The sequence below is a fragment of the Amblyomma maculatum genome, chromosome 1 (genome assembly GCF_055883805.1).
Source record: "Amblyomma maculatum isolate TAMU_Amacu chromosome 1, ASM5588380v1, whole genome shotgun sequence".
Taxonomy (NCBI): domain Eukaryota; kingdom Metazoa; phylum Arthropoda; class Arachnida; order Ixodida; family Ixodidae; genus Amblyomma; species Amblyomma maculatum.
Genome location: NC_139344.1, coordinates 312,691,020 through 312,713,900, shown reverse-complemented (window position 1 = coordinate 312,713,900; position 22,881 = coordinate 312,691,020). Strand labels below are relative to the sequence as shown.

The window sequence follows — 22,881 nt, the reverse complement described above, 5'->3', positions numbered from 1 at the left end:
GCACACTAATAAAAACTGCTTGCTGGGCTACGTGTTGGTTGCCTATGGGTCGTATCTCGCAGTTTCCACTAACAAAAGACCCCCACTCACACATTGCTTACAACATATGCTCTTGGGCCTGTTACACACATTAGCAAGGTCTGCCACGTTCCGGTAAAATGTACTGCACAAAATCAACTATCAAAGCAGTGGATGTCTATACTACCAAAAGTTTGCACCATTGCTCACTTGAGCTTGCAGTGCCTGTGAAACTAATCCTTGCCACATTTTATGCCATGCAGCTATGACCAGAAATAGCAATTCCACACAGAAAACTGAACACAACTGTATCACAATTATTTTATTGTGATCTCAAAAAAAGAAACAGGAACGGTGCAACGCTTGAAACTTTAATACATAACACGGATAACATAACTAGAACGAACTCAATGGTGCACATTCTTGCAGCTCTAAAGCACTGCAGAAAATCGGTAAAAGGTAACAGACCATAATGTAACAAAAGGCTTTTCCATGAAACAAAACACTTGGGCAGTGGACTCAGCCTAGCCAAGTTCACCTAGTAGCATACCTGGTTCGGTAAGAATATGCAAAGCCATCAATTGGCAATGCACAGAATGCATAACATGAGGTAGGCATAAGGAATAGCGTGCAAGTTTTCCACAAAACCTTGCAGCACTTCTTCCAGCCTCTTAATACATCACAGGAAATTGCAAAAAATGGCTTGGGGCTGACTTATAGAACTTACTTGTTTACCCCAGTAAGCACAGATAATGGCATTCTGAAATCACAACTTATAAAGGATAGGCTGGCAAAGAAGCACTGTCTAGCAGGCTAGTTCATGGTGCACACTTCAATGGAATCCAAAGGGTGTACCTCAACTTGTAACCAGGCTTTTTAAAGCATTTTCCTTAGCCTTTCAGATTCGAACAATAATAAAAAATGGCCAATTCCATGCCAACTTGAACAAAATAATGTAACATGGCTTCTTGAATTGTCGGAAGCAAATGCACTCTAGTGTGAAGAACTAGCCACTCTGTCCACATGGAGAAAAAAAAATGCATGCAAGCCAGTCCATCAGCTGGCTGCAGCTAGGATTCTAATTTGCTTCACTGTGTGACACCATGGGAACGGAGGCATGTGCGGTGGACGGACAGCCCAAAGACCATGTTATGAGTAGATATTTTCAGCCAGGCGCAAGGCTCAAAACATCAGTTCATAACACTGCTCTCGGAGATACCACAAAGAGGTGACTACAACTCTGGCTCTGCGGCAACTGCTTCTTCCACTTCTCCCTTGATGGCCTGCAAAAACAAAGGTGAAACATGTGAATGCTAGCTACCCACAACAGCAGACAATGGAGGCACGTTATGGTTAGAATTAACCAAGAGCCCTCCCCCATTCTCGCAGCAGTTGAGGAGAGAGTCCCTGCAACTTTCCTCACAGTCGATTACTCTATTATACCAACCACCTTGCAAACGTTTACTTTTAGAGATTTTATATAAGCTTCAAGAGAGCCTTAAAATAAGCCAGCTATGTCCTTTATTGCACAACAGAAAGACAATTTCAAATGTGGGCTGCGCTGAATCTTGTTCGCTTCAAGTCGTTAACAAATTTTGCCTTGCCCTGCAGACTGCCAGCCATCCTGGTTAACTTGGTTGGTAAAACTATGCCAATCCAGGATGACTTTTTCTTCAACTGCAACGCTTCCAAGAAAGAGTATCCTTTGTAGCCGTATGGCTACACTCAAGTGGCTGCTAATGAATACTGCTCCATTCATAGGAACCTACCCCAACTTAGGGATTCTCCTAAATGCATTTAGTATTACATGCTACTTTAACGACTATGAAACCTCTCCTGTATACTAGAGATACAGGGGCCTTCAACATGACAATCTGAGCATTCAATATGTCGTGGTCAAATTAAGGCAGATACTACATCAGTGCAAACGACCGGTCACATGAATTTCGACTTCCAGATGGTGTCTGTAGTTTTGTTTGTGCAGCTGATACTGGCTGGCGTGTGGTTTCAACCTGTATTTCGTCAATAATAGCGCTCATATCACTGGAAAAACGATGTTGTGCTTTGCCTCAAGCTGCGGCAATTTCTTTGCAATGGGATGCAGGAAAAATGAGCGGAAGAAACAGCAGGCCGGCCGTTACAGTCCGCTTGCAGACTGCCAATGGCTAGCTCCACTGGCAACTCTAGGCTTTGCTTCGAGTGCTTTGATAGTGGTAAGTGTTTTTACAGTGTTGTGAAGACTAGCAAATTTCGTAAAGCAGTGACATAAGTTCTCGTTGGGCATTTGTGCTATATGCGAGCTTCTCGAATCAAGACCTATGCAACAATGCTATCAGCTGCATCACGATGGAAGGTCTCGTTGCGTGACTGCAGGCCGCAGTGTCAGCGAATGTGTATCATAAGCACTTGTAAGATTTATACATTGCTATGAGATAGTTTTTTTTGCTCGTTTAATGCCCAATAATGAAACAGGCTTTACCAGCAGATCAATCAGTTTGAGCCCGCTGCAAGTGTCAAGAAATTACAATTAAGGAAGGTGTGTTGAGATAAGATTTCCTGTTCATGCAGACCCAAATCTGATGCAGTTAGGTTTATTCATGTTCTGTGTATGAAGAGAGAGGGTTACAGACGACGTGATCACGTTAGGAAGATATACAAATCATTTGCCAGCATTTTTTAATGCTCAAAGTCAGACTGCAAAGCTAAATTAAAAAAAAAAAGCCAACATTGTCCAGCACTTTTTCATCTATTACTGTACAGCACATAGGAGGACTAACAGCTGAGATAAATGGTATAAATCCAAATGTTTGCTATCTAGCAAAGCAGTTTACTGATTGCAGTCTCGAAGGGGAACATGCGCATGAAAGTGATTGTCTACATCTAGCTACAGCTTACATATGATTATTTGCATAGTACTGCACTCATTTCTTTCACGATGTTACATACAATAAGTTTATGTGTCATTGCTTCTCGTTTCAGAGGTAGTCTGCAGAGGCTTCAGGACGGCTGGAAACCAATTGCGGGCAGGCACGGCCTGCCTTCTACGTGGTGTTGTGTTTGAGCACGGCCGGTCTCGAGGGAGAGCGCGCTCCTCTCCTTACGGCCTCTCCAATGGGGTCCGTTTCCACCGCCCGCCGCGCCTCAGTGGGGTCACCACCCCCGCACTGCTGCTCCTCCGCTACAGCTGCTACAGCCGTTCCCGCGCAAGGGAAACGCGCGCTCGCTTTTAGCTTCGCCCACGTCAGTTGCAACCGGCAGGTCCTGACATTTCGCCCCTTATGGTTTATACAAAGACCGTAATCAGCATCGAACATTTATTGTGTACGAGGAATAAAATACAGTCAACAATCCGCTCACGCACGCGTGCCTTCGTCAGTGCGACCGTGCACGGTCGAATGAAGCTTCAGGTACACTTCAACATTTTTGCCCCCCCCCCCCCCCCCCCCCCTCCGCCCCACCCCCAAGTTGTGTACAAAAATAAATTTATCAGGCTATACAATGTGCCTTTGAATGCTTTAAGCAGGTGTAGGGGTAGGCAGCGAACGCGATGGTTAGATGGCATTCTCGAGGCATTGCAGATGAAGCTATGTGATGTTAAGAAGATAGTGAGAGACCGGAAAGCGTGGCGTGACATGGTCCATAGGGTCACGAAGAGTCGGACACGACTGAACGCCTGAACTGAACTGAGCGCGACCTCACGTGAGTGCATGCATTAGGTGGAGATTCTGTCAACCGCTGCTGTTTTCGTTTAGCTCAGAAGCTTTTAGTTTAGCTGTTGACAATTTCATGTCTCTTTTAGAGTTTTATATTAAGTCTACTTTCATCCAGTTTGACAACCGGCGGTTCCTACAACGGCAGGGCATTTGCATCGGTTCATGTGTAGCGCCAGTCTTATGTAACATCTTTCTCGCATCTATTGACAACATTTTGGCTTCACTAACTGACGACGGAACAGTCCTAAAGATTTTTAGATATGTAGATGATTTTTTAGTGATTTTAAACAGACATGACACAGGCCGCTATGAGGAGACTGCCAAGAGAATATTAGAAATGTTTAAGCAACATGGAAAGGGGCTCTCATTCACATTTGAGCTTCCCGAACAGGACTGCCTCCAGTTTTTAGACCTGAAAATTAAGCTGGGGGACAGAAGTGTGTGCTGGCGCTACCTTCCTAGGGCTAAGAAAGATTTCTTGCCATTCGATTCGGCCCAGTCAAAAACTGTAAAGAGGGCTATTGCCGCCCCTCTCTATGGAATCTGCACTCCTCAAGTCGTGCTCTCACATGATGAAAGCGAGCTTCCAGGGTGAGGTGAGCAGACTGCGCAAAGCAGGGTTTCCAGACCATGTTTTGGCTAGCGTGACCGAGGCATTGCTACAAAACCTCAAGGGCAAGCCAAAGGGGCAACGGCGAAAACAATCCTTTCGTGGAGCCAAGCCAGTGGTGATACCGTATATACACAAAGTATCCCACAATTTAAAACGAGTTGGCAACAAGTACGGAGTCGCCATGGTCTTCTCCGCCCCCTGCAAATTGGCCAAGATGTGCCCCAAGGTTACCAGTAGGGCTCAAACAACATCTGGGTGTGGAAAGAAACACTCGAAGCCCTACGTAAAGTGTGCCACGGGAGTGGTCTACGAGATCCCCCTTACATGTGGCAAGGTGTACGTCGGTCAGACCGGACGCTGCGTTAACGAGCGTGCCGGCGAGCATAACAGGTCTTTAGGGAATGCATCAGACTCGTTCCAAAACCTACCCGCCCATTGCCGCTCTTGCCTTAATGAAAATAAAAAAATCTGTGAACCACGATTTGGAGAGATTAAAATTCTAACCAGAAGTAAAGACAGATTAGCTCGCGAGCTCGCAGAAGCCTTTTTTATCAAAGAGAGGGGGGGTAAGTGTGTCAGCACGACTTCTGTATCTTTACGCGAAAGTGAACACAGATTGTTAAAAAATACGAGATTATGAGAAGGTTTTTTCCTAAGGGTGTTTTTTCTGAATGGTTTTTTTTCCTTCTTACTTTAGGGACATGCGCAAGCGTTCACTGTCTTCGGGTTATATATGTGCACATGAATCTTTCAATAAACTTAGTTGGAGTTAGCGCCTGTCCCGTCCGTCTTTCTGTGTGGTTCGTCTAAAACTTAGCGCTGTATTTCCTTTGGTTTAACGCAATGTCACACCAACTAGCCCAGCAAGAGATACTGTTGTCAGAAGAGGCACCGGCAAAAATTCATGGCGCGTCTCAGATTCAGAGTAAAGAACAAAAATTTACTCATATAGTAAATATTTCACTTTTGTAGTGGAGTGGGCTGTTCTATTCATTATTAATTTAAACAGCGCGAACATGAAGACAAAGGACAAGATAAAAGAAAGCTACAGTACAAGCGCTGACTCACAACTATGCCTAAGCGTAGTGTTAGGCATAGTTGTGAGTCAGCGCTTGTACTGTGGCTTTCTTTTCTCTTATCCTTTGTCTTCGTGTTCGCGCTGTTTAAATTAATAATGAATAAGTACCAGCTCGCCCAACAAAGTATCTTGGTTGGGCTGTTCTAGCTTCATTCAAATCATATCAGTCGGTTGCAAGACCGATATATGTAGTCTCGCGACTATACTTTTAATCAAGGAAATGGGCATAAACAGTTAAGCAGAATCGAAAAGAGTGGCAAACAATAAAAAAATTGTCCTTCAAAGTTACACATTGCACTACATATTCATCAATTCATCAAAATGCGACCTGCGTCTAGAAAATTCAGTCTCAAAATCTTCCTGCACGGCTCGTGCACATAAGGAATTGGCCTCTCGGTCTTCTCTGTTACTTTCCTGGTATAATTAATTGAGAAGAATTCTGAGATATTTTTCAAATATCAAAGAAGCGGACCTAATAATATAGCTGTTGTCAATTCCTTTCGGGCAACTCAGTGTTAAATTCTCAAATGCTAACTGAATCAGGATCTTAAGTACTTCGAGAACATTTGTGTGTAGTAGGTGCACGGCAGCTTTTTTGGAAAAAAAAAAGTTTGTCCAATAGGGCAACAAGCTATGGTTTCGGATGATGTAGTCCACTAGAATATTGTCTCGTAGAAGAGTGTACTACATGGGACTGCTTCTTTCGCTAGTTTCAGGAAGAATGGAGCAAGCGTCGCACCCGAAGTTGATTAACTAAACGATATATCCAGCGAAGTAAGGTATACCGGAATATATAGTGGGAAATAGGATGGTTGGAGATGCCATCACTTCCTTCAGTGCCTTGAATTTGCTCTCAGATGAAACGTCCGTCTTGACGTAGTCATGTGCCGCTAACTATTACGGCCCTCGCATCTAGCATATGTCGTTCCCTTCCGCACATTAACCTTACTTTTTCGAAGACACCCTCAATCGGTCACTATATAGGGCTTGAAACGAGTCTTCAGTGAGACTGTCCTTCTTTACCGCTCTAAAGTTTCTTGCATACTTTCGATATAGCAGGTGAACTCATTTGTAAGTCACTGCATCGGGTATCACTTTCATCATTTATTGGCCTCTTTTTACCCCTTCGAGCACAAGTGGTGTCATGAATATCAAACCATTTTTGATTGTTTTCATAATAAGCTTAATATCATGTAAAAATTTCATTAAAGCAATGTTTATTTGCAAAATTAAAATAATGTTTATAATACCACACATTGGCTAATATATGAATTGTAATAACATTTCAAACTCAACCCTACAACGTTTACTTTGACTGTTATACTAATACGTTATATCATGCAAGCATTTTGCAATTTACATTACATTTTTATGAAGTTATTTTCATCTTCGGTGCTACATGGATGGTTTCGCATCTAGCACTGAAAGACGGTTTTGCTATTGCAGACGAGTTGCTGTCGTGTTAGCCTTGAAGAAGCTTCGATGTGATCACTGCTCATTCAGTTTTTTTTTTTTTTTGTTCCTATTCTTGTACAGGTTTGCGAAAAATTCGAATTAAAATGGACAAAAGTAGCTACCATGTCGCAATGTATGTCATGCTTGTCGAACGTTTGCTGAATGATAGTGTTTTTTTATATCCGTTCACGTGTGTAGTACATTGATGACATGCCGCTGCAGCATCTACCTTCTGTGTTCTTTAATTTCGGGGCTGCACTCACCACGAGACTCGCGAGCGACAGCGCGAAACCAGGCAAAAGCCACCCGCCGCCACTGAAGCAGACGCGGAGCGAACAGTGAGCAGGTCGCGCCCCTTGCGGCGGCGGAGAGCGTAACTAAGGCGAAACGTTCCCATTGTTCGGTGATTGAGAAGGCCGTAAGAAAGAGCGACCAGCCATGGTTTAAGATACATCACTTCTCTTTTCATCATAGCAAGGCAGCAAGTTTTAGAAACAAAGAAAACAAAGTCCAAAAAATGTGTTGTGAATCTTATTAAATCATCACTGAGACGGTGATTGTGATTAGCTATTTCAACAACTGCAAAACGCCGCAAGATAGACAGAGGTTGGTTTAGCTGGTAGCTATTGTGTCCATGAAGGTCAGAGTAGTAGTTGGTAATGCTATAGAACTGCTAGTTTTAGAAGCCTAAGAAAGCACTGTGTTCACAGCTATTCCAGACTTTTTGTAATCACCACTGTCTTGAATATGGTTAACCAAAAATCATTAGGGCATTCAAGCTGTTGCCAAAGCGATGTGCCAAAATTAAAATAGGCCGACTAGTTGGTTTAACATAATGCAGAACTTTGTCAAACGAAGTTGTAGCAAATGCTTAAATTAACTTGGATCAAGCTGTTGTGTGCACTAGGAAAGCCGAAGCAAGGTTTGTGTACACTGCCCCATGCATTGTTGCAGTTCAGTATTCTCAGTCATAGGTTCTGTATGCTGTGCCATGCACCATATTGCAATTTGCTTTTTCTCCCTCACAGGTCTGCTTTAGACTAAGTTGTTACATGCTATAGAAAATGTATTGCAAAACTCTTGCAAGAACAGATTGGGTGTTATTGCCCACACTACAAGAAAGGCTTATCATTAACAGCTGAGAAACTTTCCCCCTTCACAGTTGTATATTAAAGCTGCCTGTGTCAAGAGTTACGTTTTGCTACTTTCTTTTTCGGGGGACCCTTGCCCAAGTTTGTTTCTTTTGCGTTGTCTGTAGCAAAGCTGTGCACCAAGCTTGAAAACATACAGGAATTACCTTCGATCCTGTAATTAGTAATACAGGTTTTCAATAGGAAGAACCACAAGACAAGCTCACCTTATGCCTAGCTGTTCGTAATAAGTGCTTTACCTTGAACACATTGCATACAGGTCTGTATGCATGCAACAGCAGCCGAGGTGTCATCCATTCAAGGTTTGTACACGGGCTAGTGGTTCTCATTTAACCAGGCTCCAAATATAAAATGCACACCAGCAAAATGGGCTTTTCTTTACATTGATGGGAAGCGATTGCAAGGATTTTACATTCTGGAGCTTCTGGAGGTTTTAAAGGGTGCCATAAAGACAAAGCATTTTCTTTATTACTTTCTTCTTATCCACATAATGCAGCTATCTGTACTGGGAAGAATTTCCTAGAATGAATAGCTCCAGCAGTTGTATGTATGTGGGACCACCTGCTTGGTTAATTTTGTCTATAAGCACGGTTCTCTTGCATGTACCAAAGCCTTGGCGATTAGCTAGGCCCATCCGAGCCAGGAATAGCTATAGTCCCTCCAGGCCCTTGACACACATTAGTAGAGCTTTTCAGCCATTTACTATTGGGACATAATGAATAAATGCAAACTGACCATTCAAAGCAAGCAATGCGACATATGTGATGCAGTTGCAGTTTTCAATACAGCTGAAATAAAATTCAATTGCATGGGACTTTTTATCTTTTTTATGATACTTGCAAACCTTTTATTTATTGATAGCTATCAATACATAAAAGGATTTTTATACTAGTGTAATGTTATTATACTAGTATAATGTTAACCATGATACAGTTGATAGGAGCATGCCAACTTCTGCAGTATTTATTCAATGAATTATAAAATAAAGCAGTTGAGATGTAGAGAGCATGAAGCGTTCCCTTCTAAGACTGTGACACTCTGGCAAGTAAACCTAGACCTTCGTGAGCACGACGTACTGTTAATAACGGCATATCCCAGTTTAAGCTGTTGTGCACCTTACAGGTTGAGACAGTTGTTAATTGCAAGGCAAGAAACCCTAGGTGCTCCTGCTCAGTGCAACGCACGTAACACATGAAAGTTTTGTAAAGACAGTAAAAAAAAAAAAAAAAGAAAAATACAGGAAGTCCTCTTAAGATTTGTATGCATTCAGCTCTTTGTCGTCGCAGCCACAAATTGCGTGGCAGTCCTCTCGTATGTATGTAATGCTAGGCTACGGCTGCTATAGCAGCCCAAATATTCAGCTCTTGGTAATGCAAAACCACCAAAATATGTTTACTCTAATGTATATTAGACATACATGTAGCAGCTGCATGATAAAAGTAGCAACCAACAAACTTTTAGCAAGTGATTGGAGTGTATGCCAAACTTCAGCACGAACAGACGACACTGGCTGAAACGGTCGCACTTACAATGCCTTTTCGCTCTTTTTTGAGGTAGACAACGCTGAATGTAGACAATGTACACAGATCATGCTGACCTTTTTACGACTTCATTAGTGCTCAAAACACGAATGAAAAGTCTAATTAAAGCTTGACTGCACCGCGTTTCATGTGCTGCTCCATATACGCACTTTTCGCCGAGCGAACCGGTAGTCAGAGTATCCAGCATGCTTTGCACTTCGTTCACTTTGACCACCACCTGTTAACGGTTACTTTGTAAATAAGTGCGACAGGAGCATTTTCTCCCAGCTTTGAAGCTAGTTTTCCTTTTGACAACATTAGTAGAGAAATAACCAAATAATTCACCTCTTTTGTTTAAGACTGGCTGTTCTCTTGTACTGAAGAGGCATGAAATTCCATCGTATCGCAAGAATGCCAATGGAAAAGTGGTGCAGATTTATACCGGTGACTCCGCAAAAAGTTCTGCTTCTTCTTGAAAGTTAAGTTCTTTAACATATAAATTTCTATCCCATTCATAAAGGCAGCAGCTATAACCAACAACGCTTGGCACTGTGTCTCAAATACAACAAAGCGGCCGCACAGCTCGACTAGAGCCAATGCAGACGTGCCGCAAGCTCAACCACGCTGCACAAAAGCCTGCCGCATGTGACGGACGCATCAGCACTGTCATGTGGCATGCATTGATTCCCTAATCAGCATTCCTCAGGTGAGCAGGCAGTGTGCAGTTGATGCGTTTGTCCTGTTACTTTTGCACTATACATGATCTAAGGTAGCCTAATCGCTGCACGTTTCAAGAAGAATTGGAGGCTGCAAGACAGTTTCATTGAAATATTCCGAGGGCTGCAAGTGCACTTAGTGTGATGGCTGTGTTGAACTTTGACAGTGAAGAGAAAACCACTCAACATTCACAAAGAAGGAAGCTCAAGGCGACTTGATGACGAAATATGGTCTGTCAAAGTCAAGCATTTCATAAATAGCAAATACAAGGACAAGATTTTAGGTGCAAGTACAAACGCTGACCCAAGAATAAGAAAATGCCTTTGAAAAGTGACCTCAGCAATGTTGAAGATGCATACTTAATTGGTTCATTCACGTCCATCATTCATGTCTGATTTCTATCAGTGGACCGCCGATGCTTTCAAAGGTAAGACTTTGCTCCCCTCTTGGAAGTTCCCAGTTTCAGCTCAGGCAGACAGTGGCTGCACCAGTCTAAAGATTGCAATGGAATACTATTGAAAGCCCTTGCAGGCGAAGCAGTCTCAGCATGAATTGAAGATGTTGATGCATGGCTCTATCCAGGAAGACTAAAAGCAGCAAGCTATTGTCAGCAGGGTGTAAACAATGCCAATGAAGCTGCACTCTTCTACCAGATGCTGCCACCTTCAAAGAAGATATCCGTTACCCTCCCGTTGTGCACAAATATGAATGGCAGCGACTGGTGGTGCCTTCGGGACTTGCATGACAGACAAAGCAAAACAGGAAGGTCCTACTCAGCACCTGTTCAGTGCACCACATGCAGCTTTCCCGGCTCTGGTGACCATATTCTTGCTGCCACGAAATTCAGCCGCTACACATAGGCATCAATCATGCACTCAAGGTGTCCTATCAATAGACTGAGCAGATGCAGCCATTCCACTTTGGGTCTCTGTTTATTACTATGGAAGTACTTGAGGCTGCCTGGATCGAGCTAACTGCAGAAAGCATTTAGGCCCAAGAACGACAATGGATTTGTGGCAACGTTGAAATGCTGATTGAAATGACTTCATGGGTAGAGACTATGATGCGGATATAGCAGAATCTGAAGACTTATGGCGCTGCATTGTCCATCACACACACACACGTGTGCGAGTGCCCGTATTTGTTCATGAGGCTCCCAATCTTGAAACCCTGATGAATCTGTTGTTTCATGTCAAGAGCCATCGCTCCGTAAATGCGCTTGGCGTGATTTTCCACGGACGCACAATCGGCGATGACGATATGATCGCACTCTTCGCGCGGCAACAAGCAGCGACTGCGACGATGATAGTGCTCAAATTCTAACTGCACGCAATGGCGCTAGCGGATTTTTCAATAACAGTCCATTTTCCCCGCATATGTCGAGTTTTCGTGTTATTTGCTTCTTAGCAGTTCATTTTTTATTAGACATTCAGACAAACTTTCGTAGTAAACATCTACTAGGCGGTGATAAAGCTATCGTATCTGATGTACCACCGATAATCGATCGTTATTTCTGATTTATTTTTGCACTGGGCCAATGGGAAAGTTGATAAATCCCAAGAATTTTATTGTTATAAGCGATCGTTATAAGTGGACTGCACTGTATGTCACTTCCATCGCGTCTATTGTTCGCTGCGATGCACCAAATGCTGCCAGTCTACAATTAGTGGCCGAGCGAGGAGGAGAACCTGTTTCGCCTGCATGCATTATATCAAAGGATATGCCAGAACGATGGCAATTTTTTCGCTTTTGGACACGTTTCTGTGCCACATGTGCCATACTCTGGGGCACCTTCGCGTGCCTATCAGTAAGTCAGGCTGATTGTTGACCCGTTGTAAGTTCTGTTAGCGAAAGTTGAAAAAATCACTCAACGCATTTTTTTGTGCACTTCGGATGGTGTGTTAACCGTAACCCATCTTCCTGTTCTGACGCGTGTGCATCGCATCAGGGTGACAGGCGACATTCATTGCCATCCTCACATACGGAGAGCCGGAAAGCCTCAGACACGTTTTTGCCTGCAACCTACATTGCTAAACCCTGTGGCTAGTTTGCAATGAAGAAGCTGACTTCGTGACACTGGTTCACCTTCAAGGCCGCAGTATACATTTAGCACTTCCTTCAATCCAGACGTACGTTTTCTGCTACACATTTCGACGATGTAAACACTCCTGCACAAGTGATGCCTGTGCACCTAGAATAAGTTACCTGCCAAGTTATCTACCCCTCTATCTGCTGTGTATGTGACTACAGTGCCATGGTTTATAGCTGCGTACCACTCTGTAAGTCCTGGTCTAGAAAGAAAGATGCTCCGTGTTCCCTTTCATCAATTCTCGAGTGATGAAGAACTCAGTTTCAAATAATTTAGCTGTATTTTACGTGAGAGTTCTTACCACATTTTTGGCTATCCAGCAAGATGCTGATACACAGCCAGAGCCTGTAAGGATGGCTCACAGCCGGCGCACCCATGATCTCCTATGACCTTCAGTACTGTGGCAAAAAATCACCACAGGGCGCTCAGAGTGCTCCTTATGTTTACAGCATCTCGATGAGCACGAATGTGGATATCACAGCCGTGTGAATGCATAAAGAGCATGTAGGCTTGTAACCACAGGCTTGCCAGCCTCAGTTTGTTTATTTTCAGCTTGTTACGCACCAAAAACATCATCCCAGATCAAACATGGCAACACGCGTAGCACATGAGCGACCACTCTGCCCGCGAAAACGAGTAGGGTCACACAGTGGCACAATTTCGCAGCGGCGGCAGACAGGAAACACCCCCGGTGCACAGGCCATAAAGAGCATGCCACCGCTTGAGTTTGGTCATGTTTCAACAAACTTAGGGTGAAGAGGAAGTTCTCAAACTACCACCAGTTGATGCGGATGCCTTAGTCAACATATGTATTATTGTGTCCCTAAAGCAGCTCATTTACAGAAAAGGCAATGGCCAATAGCGCACCATCACGCTGAAGAGCTTAGAAAGCAAATCAATAGGGTGTGGTTTTAAGGGAAGAGATGCGACAGTGGATGTTTCAAAGAAATAAGCGTCGCCTTTGTTTGACTTCTTTTCATTATTATATCTTTTTGCACTAATAGGAAAAGCGCCCTTACTATGAACTTCAGATATAATGAACGCAGCCTGCGTGATCGTCGGGTTCGTTGTTCACATTTCATTATATTTACCAACGTGCCTCTGTCCCGAGATATGCACCGTCAGCTCAAAGCAGTCTTTCACTATGAAGCGCCCTCGCTTCATGGAAGCCAGACAAGACATTCCGAACGAGTGGAGGGAAAATTTGGGACATTGCTCTTCCCTAAAAACATGCACCCGGAATATCGTCGAGCAATGAGGTAATCGGCATGGCAGCTTCACATCCTAATTCAGAGTATATCATTACAGATTTGCAGACTGCATCCAGAAATTATATGCGGGGCAGAATTGCATCGCTAGCTTGCGAGATCCTGATACAGTCTGGAGTCTGTGCATCACGCGAAGAGCTTGTCTGGGTCATCAGGGTGCAGAGGGAAATGAGCGTGCACATGCCGCTGCCCGAGCTCTTCTCCCCCGGGGTCCCTCCTCCTCTCTCCCTGAAACACCCCAGAGCCATTGCTAACCTAAGCGCACGTATTACGGCACTTGCACTTATCAAGACAAAAGTTCCAGTGCCCAGCCAAGGGGTTAGATAAAGTAGGACAGTGTAATTTACACCTACAAGCCATGACATTTAACAATCACGCTATCGAGCCAGAATCCTCCTCAGCGGATTTTGCTGGAGAAAGCAGACTTGTACGATACGGTATGGGCCTGCCAAGCTAACAATGTCTTAGCCACCATACAGCAGCCAATGTGGGAAGGATGGGAGGAAGCCCTATTCAGCTCAGACCTCATGGAATGAGCAAGGACGGTGGCCTTAGCCAATGGAATCCCGGACTAAGGATCCGACCAACCTTCCCATAAATCCCCCTCCCCTTTTCAATAAAACGTTTTCGTCATCATCACCATGAAGCTGCGCCTTGATGTGACGCAGCTGTTGTGTATAGTGCTTGGCTTCACAAGAAAGGAAGTGCTAATAATCTTTTGTTCTTGGCCAGCATTCGAGCATTTGCATTCTTGGCCTGCAAAACCAAAGAACCACTGTGTGGGGCTGTTTTTTGGGGGCTGCTTTTTGAAGCAACTGTTCATGAGTGATAAGACATGATGCTGCTGTAGACTCTGCATGCGGACAAAAGTAGCATCAGCACCCATACCTGGCGAAATCAATCAGAAGATTTTTTTTATTTGCGCCAACAGTGGACATTCCCCAGCATTGTCCAATCAGTCATACTGCACGGCCGTTCACCAGCAGCCAAGAGAGATGCACTATAGTTTGTTTGAAATCGCCTTGCCATTGTGAAACAACCACAGCATGTGGTTGTTTTCTCTTCTTTTTAATTGTTTATCTCTATGAGTATAATATTTCACCTTAACATTTACGAACACACACACATAAAAAACAACTCTAGGCTTTCCTTGGTTTCAGTGGCCACTGGCCGTTGGCTCCCTTTGTATGTATCGTATATAAAGCGCCTCATTTTCTCTAAATTTGTTTGCCGATTAAAATGAACAATTAAGGTTAGCGCCCAGACACTAGAATTAATTAAATCTAGGCAATATTAACTTCTTTTTCCACGTGGTACTGAATAAAGGAGGAAACTGATAATCACTCAGAAAGCCGTTTAGAAAAGAGCAAAAGGGACAACTATACATCACATTAAAGGACCTCAATCTGTTGCATTAAATGTTTTACCAGCAGCAATGGCAGTAGCTGTCTTGCACTCCTACTGCCTTGGGCATGTATGCTACCTGTTGCTTAATACTGAAATTCGCTGCCCCATCCAACCACAATACCCACTGCTAAAAAGCCACCATAAGGCTTCGTGGAAAAACAAATTCCCGCCGAGCCTTACCATGCTGTATTTCAACTCTGACAACAAATAATGTGCATCAAATACCCACCATACACAATAATGTCAATACACAGCAGCAAATGATCATACCTGTTGTGATTTCAATTCGTTGTTTTCCAGCTGCAGTTCTGCAATTTGCTTCTGCGCTTGCTCTAGTTCTTTCTTCAGAGTTTCACTGCTGGATTCGGGGTCTGGATCTAGACACGCTTTAACATAGCTGTTTTGAAAGTTAAGGGCGGAAGTGATCAATAGCAGCATCCCCGCCCCCTTCTCCCCCAACATCCCGCAAGCTGCAGGCAAAGGATACCCAACTGCGTCTTCTGGCCTCTCCTGCTCTTCATACAGGCTCACAAGTGCTGCAATGAATAAAAGAACTCAGCCTTGGCATAAGAAATGCGTGAGCACAAACGCATCTGAATGTAACTGTAACAAAAAAAAAATAGAAAAATTCCAAGAGCACTGCAACATCTGCAGTGGAGAAACGCGAAAGCCAGAGTGTTGCTGCTGCATACGGTACATCATGCACCCCTTGTCGAACACAACCAGGGTTCCGTTGAACGCGTTCACCAGCATTCTATAATTGGTTTACACAAAAGGAAAGGCGCAGTATCTGTCACTCGCGGAATCTCGTGGACAAATCTCCCAGATAAGAAATTTTCACCATGCACCTAGAAAGGCTTTTGACTTAATAATTGGTTCACAAGAAGGGAAAAGTGCAGTATCTGTCACGCTTGTTTCTGTGGACAACTGAAGACTTTTTGGGGTACTATCAGAGTCCACACGCCGGCGACCGGATTTTTGCGTAATGGGGCTAGTAAACCTTTCTCTTTCAGGGCAAAAATATATGTGGCACAGTTGGCTTCTTAATGCACATTACCGCAAAGTATGATAGTTCAAAGTGTAATGACAACACACGAAACCCGAGTGTGCGTCGCGGCTCTGAAACAAAATTTTGTTAACTTTATGAGGTCGGTTCTTCACAAAGCGGGAATCTAATCATCAATCCCAGCATTGTGATGACAGTCCAAGCATTCGTCGCTAAGCAAGCCGTGCGAGAATTTGCCGAGTCAAACACCCTAACTGCGCTTTCATTAAGAACAGAAAACTGGGCGAGTTGGTTGTCATCCATTATTTAACAGCACGAAAAAAAAAAAATAAAATAACGAGTTAACACACACAACACGAGCGCAGTTGAAAGTCAGAGCTCGTGTTGTGTGTGCTAACGTCCTGTTTTTTTTTTTTTTTGTTTTTTCGCGCTGTTAAATAATGCACTTTAATTTTCCTCACCTCTTGTAAGTTTTTCCAGGAGTCCCGTTTTTTCCAAATACTTCCGAAATTCCTCTTTCTTGGAATCAACTGCCGTCGCAAAGGTCTGTAAGCCATAAAGAATTTCGTCAACGCAGGGCTAGGTTTAGCTCAATTAACAGCATGACACAAATTTCCATTCTATTCCTGAAACGCTTTTTAAACTGCGGCACTTGACTAGACGCTTTATGCTCCGCGGGCACAACCTGCGAACATGCTATTTGCCTCGCATCAACAATTCTATAAACACATTTATAGTCTATCTGCTTGCTTTTCAGAAAATCGCCGCGGGCGTTTTCCTCTCGTTCAAAAAAAAAAAAAAATTAAACAAAGATACACAAATCTGCCGCCAACGATAACAAATTTTCATTAGCTGTTTGTGGCACCGCGGTACGAAAGAAATAGTTTTCAAAACAACGTGCTGTCACTCATACAAGCGTGATGCCATAAATAATCAAGTCATACGCACGCGATAAGATGTCATGATGGGCGATGAATGTGATAGGAAGAGTAAAAATGTAAGTAGGTTTAAACTCAACCCTTCGGTTGTCGATTTGCCTTGTGCACAGATGGTGTAGGACCGAACTATACTGCCTACCGAACTGCAACTCGTAGTTCGAACACAGTAAAGGATGGATTGGTGCTCCTCCTACCTAGCCGGCCATCATCATCATCATTCAACTTTTTTTTTTTTCCTTGCCTGTTATTTGTTTCTTTGCATTTTGGCGGAATCATGAGTGAGTAAGTGAATAAACTTTATTGAATTAAGACAAAAACAAAGGTAATGGGTAGATTCGGAAAAGTGCCGCGGCGTTAGGTCGTTAGGTTGGAAATAAGGTTAGTATTTTGAAAATGCTCTCTGGTTTTTATTTCTCTATTTGTTTAAATGCGTTTTGGTGGTTCGTGATTTTTCTTCTGGGCGTAATTATTTGTTCTGTTTCGATTTCAAAAGGGCGATAGTATGATAGCATGCCTCAATGACAATGTGGAACGGAACGGAACGGAACGATGCTGTCTTTGTGGCCTTGAACGCAGTAGGACGAGGGACGGAAAGAAATCGGAAAGCACGAGGCGCGGAAATTCGTCGTTCTCTAAATTGGCACGCTCCGTCCTGTCTGTTTTCTTCTTTGTCCTTCGCGCGGCTGCAGTTGCAGTATGCGCTAAAGTACTAACCACCATTTAGCCATCCTTTCCCTGTTATCTTTGTCTCCGTCGTTAGTCGCGATCGAATGTCTGGTCCTTCTGTCATGCTGGTTTGTCTAATCGAATTGTCTGGGCCTTCTCATCTTGGCCCGTGTTTTGCTCAAATGGCAGCGTCTAGAATATCGCCAACACCACCTGTCAGCTATGCTGCGTCCTGCAATACACTAAAGAAAGCTTTCTAGTGCCCTCTCTGATGCTTGCTTCAGAGCAGTGGTTCCTTTGTTTCAATGATGGCTGTGGCTAAAGGTACGTCGGACGTACCCGATCAATGGTCTTAAAGGTACGGCCGACGGACCCGGTGCGTTTTTCTTTGGGATACGACGGACGGATCCGGGAAATATTTTTCAGAGGTACGGCGGACGGACCCGATCGGTAGGAACGTTCTTCCGACGGACCCAACGAAATTTTCTCCGATATGGACCTTGGGATCCGTCGGGAAAGCCGGACGGATCCGAGATCCCCAGATGTGGTTGTAGCAACAACATCGAAGTTGGTATGAGGTGTACGTGCGAGGTGCAAGAAGTATGTATACATACCGCATGCGTGAAATTACAAAGAATAGTACAGTGGCAAGAGTAGTGCCTAGAATGGGTAATATACTACGTGATGGCATGATGATAGGTTTACGTGAGTTGGACCGCGGCAGGGTGGCAAGCTCGACCATAGCGCAAGCGCATGTAATCGCGGTGTTGACGGCCAGCCCGCGGCCCGCACGCCCGCTCATTTGGTCCTCGTTATCACGTGGATTAACGTTTACGACGGTCGTTATGTAGTTATGTAATTTTGATTCTTCAAAGTTTCGTCACTTCCATCTGTGATGAGATGCGTCACGTAACGCATCGCTTTCTGCTCGCATTGAGGTTTGGCGCTGCAAGTTCTACGTAGTACATAGTACATATACAAGCGGCGCTGAAAAAGCTGGGTGTCTCTAGCCCAAGCATCGCGTCATTCGTGTTTGTTGGAGGTGTGGTTTGTGCTTACCGTGAGATGTTGTGATGTACGGATTACGTCCTACTAGAGTGCTGTGTGAGACTACGAAGAGTGCTGTGATGAGTGCGCCGATGTCCGGACGGACATCAGTGTGTCCGTTTATGATCGGCGATGTTGCACGTGCATGTCAGTGTTTATTAGGTGCAGTGGTAATTTATTTACACGCGCTGTGCAACAGTCAGACGAAAATAAGTCATCGACAATTTGTTAGTCTGCACTACAGAGCTCAAAACTCGGAAAATGGGAATGCACATGATGCAGTTTTCGCATGTTGGAGTGGACCGAAAAATAAGTGCCCAGCCCACACCGCCGGGATGCGCATTACTACAGGTGAAATGGTTCAGGTTTCTGTAAAATAGCCGCCTGGCACAGCACCTTCCTAAATGTTCAGGCTTTGTACTATTGTTAAAGGCCACTTTATAATTAATAAAGGAACGAATATGCTTTATATGTGTTAATGACTAGTGCTTTTTCAACATATGTTCAATTTTTTTTTCGTTTTTCCTTAGTTTCCTTTGTTTTTCATGCTGGACAAACACAAATAGTACACTTTTAAACTTGTCAGTCCAAAGCTGAATATGAATATCTGCCATGCATGTGGCAGCTTTAATGCTAGAAAGGTTGACGTGTATAGCATGTACGTAGACGCTGCGACATCTTAGTGGCAAGTTCGGCTACTTGCCCCAAGGTCGTGATGTTTAATGCCAGTGATGGCAGTCGCACTTTGGTGCAGGTGAAATGCAAATGCTTCTGTTTCCTGCAAGATGTCAACGCAAAGTACAAAGCCCGGGCAGTCAAATTAGGCTGGAGCTCTCCAATATGGTATTTTTCATAGCTACATATGTCACTTTAGGATGTGAAACCTTACATACCACAGGTAGGCTGCATTGTTTTTTAGATTTTGTAGCCTCTCATCTATGTTTTGCAACATTTGGCTAATTTTAGTTCTCAAACAGTTGTTAAAGATGAAACCGAAGCAGTTCTTGGCATGGTTTCCTGCTTGGATTAATTTGCTAATTGCAGTTCTTTGAAACTTGCATCAATGCTGGACAGTTCAAATAGCAGGCAGTTGAAGTACAGAAATGATGTGGATCGTGCATTTCAGTTCTGACAAATGGAAAGTAACGGTCCCCTCCTTGCATGCATAGGTGCCTTTAGACAAATACATACTGGGGTGTGTGATTGTGACGCATATCATGGGTCAACAGAAGGCCATGTGGAGCCAGTGTGATATTCTTCATGAAGGCTAAAGTAAAATTGTACAACAGCTGCTGTACCATGCAGAAAAAAATTGATCATTTAGTGTATGATTAACTGACCATGAATAGCATCTTACACAGAGTATGATGTGATATATATCTGGTTTAGCATCCCAAAATAACTACGGCTATGAGGAACACAATAGTTGAGGGCTCCAGTATAATTTCGACCACCTGGGGTTCTTTTACATGCACTGATACCGCACGGTGCATGACGGCCTATTGTTTCGCCTCTATTGAAATGCCCCTGCTGTGGCTGGAACCAAATCTGCATCTTGCGGTTCAGCAGCCAAGCACTCTAACTACTGAGCCAGCACAACGGGGCCAAGTATCAAAATGCATGCCATTACATTTCCTTCTAGCCTGTGGTTTCCTTCACAGAACTAATGTATACAAGGAAAAGTAAATAGCAAGAAAACACTAGTTTTATTGCACATTATATTCACATTTCAGCAAACATTCTCTAGGAAAGAATTTCTCATAATGTTTGCACGGAAACCATGAACATCTTACAAAAACAAAACAATGCACTTACTCCACTCCAACTATTAATGGGCAAGGTTGCATCTATGCTACTACACTGCACTTATCACAAAACCACAAGCCCCATCTGCTTTGGCCAATCACTTAATGAAACTAACGGAGACAGATGTCGCACAGCACAGACTGGTCATCTCACAACATATCTCTGCATATGTTGCATTTCAATTTCATGCCTTTCCACTTAGCTTCAACTGTTGCCAGCATTACTAGTCACCCATCTTTTCTGAAATTCCTTTTTACGCTGTTGGGATCAGCATCCTTGTTAACGATGGTCTCTGGAATTTTCGATGCTATCATTTTCACATCTTCCTCATCTGGAAGAACGAAGGAAATGACAAGCTTTAAGCAGAAAAAAAAGTTAGGGAGACTCCTAATCTCCACCTGTAAGGGTATGGTGTGCCAGCGTTAATGGTTCTTGTCTGCAGATCCCACTGTGGATTCCCATTAATTTACATGCCCTTTGCTACAAACATAATTACTAATTCCTTAATTCATGTCTCTGTTATCTCAGATGTACTCATTAGCATACGGTCATAGGCTGCCCTGTTAGGTGATAGACAACCTGGCATAGACCTCTGTAAGCCTCAACCTTTCTTAATTGGAGCTGAAACGTCCCAGAACATATTTCAAATATAACTTTGTAAGCTTGACTTAACAGCTCCTGCCATGTCGTGTGGCCTCGTGACATTTGGCTCGTGGCACTTTTGGCTTATGCACAGGGGTCATCTGTTAAACACTGGTTAACATGCATGAAAAATACATTTTCACACAAACTGGTGGCAAATGGTCAAGTGGTGCACTGCAGATACTGCAATGTATACCTATATGCATGCAAGGATCGCATCATCACATAACATGATCGAGTTCTATCAGTACCTGTAGTTACATAGCATTTCAATGCCCATTAAAGGACCACCTCAGACAATGGTTGTTGTTACCACAAGACCTGTTCTAACAGCGTACTGACACCATTCCACTGAGCGATGGACATGTATATGCATACCCTAGATAGCTCATGATTGTAGATCTCATTTATTTCTATGACTTCCAAGGAGTCCCTGTCGTCAGAAACCCTACACTTTATGAAATCGGGACAGTTGTCTTGAAAGGTGATGAAAAGAAATAACCAGGTTACCTTGATGCAATGCTAAATTACAGAGGGTGAATATGCTGCATGAAGATACCAAGAAGCTTGTACAAAGAAAAGTGAGAGTGAAATGGCAGGATTTTTGAAACATTGAAATAAACTACAAACTATACTTGTCAAACCTATCATTAAGGAATGGAAATCATGCAGTAATCAAAAACACAACATGGAGGCCATTTTAGGTCATCTTCACAAAACACATACCCACACCTCACACACCTTCATACTTATGAAAGAGGACAAACCAATATGCAAGGAGTGTGGAGATGAACTAACAATAAACCATATCTTACACATGCGCCAGAGTGGAGAAAATAAGAGGAAACATTTTGTACAATTTTGCAACAGATCCCTTTCCATCCCAGCATGATCCTAGGAGAGACGTGCAAATTTCCTGCATTTCTGGTTTCCTAAAATGTTCCTAAACAAGCTACATCCTAAAGATACATCTTAGTCATTACACACAAAATAAATACATTAAACCTTGTTCTTGGTGCATGGCAGCATTAGTCGCTTATGCACCATAAAAATAAACACAATGCTGTAAGGTATACCTTGGTTAGCTATGTTATATGAGACAAGCTTTCGGTCTGGCGTGGTCCTTATTCACGTGACAGCGCTGTCATGAGGGTCTATGTCCCAGCGATCGGAAAGTGACCTATTCCAATAATTTTACAAACTGAAGCCGATTCTACAGATTTCTAAAGACTGGAGTGCTCAACTGTTTTATCAACGTCCGCCAGCTTTGACAGCCTGGAGTGAAACTGTTGAAGAGAATACATTTTTGAACATTTAACGCGTTTCTGAAGGCGTTGCTTTCAATTACGGGGCCCACAAAAAGCAGCTGAATGTCAAACGCCGCCGAGGTAGGCTTTCTAGCAAGACAGCGGTGTAGCGTAGAAAATCGCTCCGCCGGTCCATCGCTGGCGCCGCTGACTTGACAGGCGAACTGTTCAAACTTATAGCTACTGACCACACCTGAAACACTGAATTGCGCATGATCAAGGCAGAATTTCTCTAACACTGAGCACTGGTAGCTATCGATTTCGCGCCAAATATTGTGAAAATCTGTCCTCTCTTCGATCATTGATACGTCCACAATTGAACATTTATGCGCCTCGGGGTAGACCAGCCGTTGAAACATGGATGCGTGGTTGTAGCAACGATCACTTGCATGGCACACTTGCAAAATTCCAAGAGTCAGCTTCTGCAACGAAATGTGCAG

At 43.5% G+C, this 22,881-nt stretch overlaps 1 protein-coding gene across 1 annotated transcript; it reads right to left on the bottom strand.

Moving 5' to 3' along the window:
* Positions 1 to 325: 325 nt before the first annotated feature.
* On the bottom strand, positions 326 to 17,164 carry LOC146207124 (c-Myc-binding protein-like). Its single transcript, XM_084602191.1, has 5 exons — positions 16,984 to 17,164; positions 16,497 to 16,581; positions 15,517 to 15,565; positions 15,300 to 15,426; positions 326 to 1,301 (listed from the first exon to the last, which is right to left on the bottom strand). The coding sequence occupies exons 1-5, from the start codon at positions 16,996 to 16,998 to the stop codon at positions 1,251 to 1,253; spliced, it is 327 nt and encodes a 108-aa protein (XP_084458317.1). The 5' UTR covers positions 16,999 to 17,164; the 3' UTR covers positions 326 to 1,250.
* Positions 17,165 to 22,881: the final 5,717 nt, after the last annotated feature.

Excerpts from the sequence above, each read along its gene's own strand:
- LOC146207124 (XM_084602191.1), bottom strand. Across the intron at positions 15,566-16,496 it reads CCTGGAAAAACTTACAAGAG|CACTTGTGAGCCTGTATGAA; the intron begins GTGAGGAAAATT and ends TATTCATTGCAG. Across the intron at positions 1,302-15,299 it reads ACGAATTGAAATCACAACAG|GCCATCAAGGGAGAAGTGGA; the intron begins GTATGATCATTT and ends TTGTTTTTGCAG.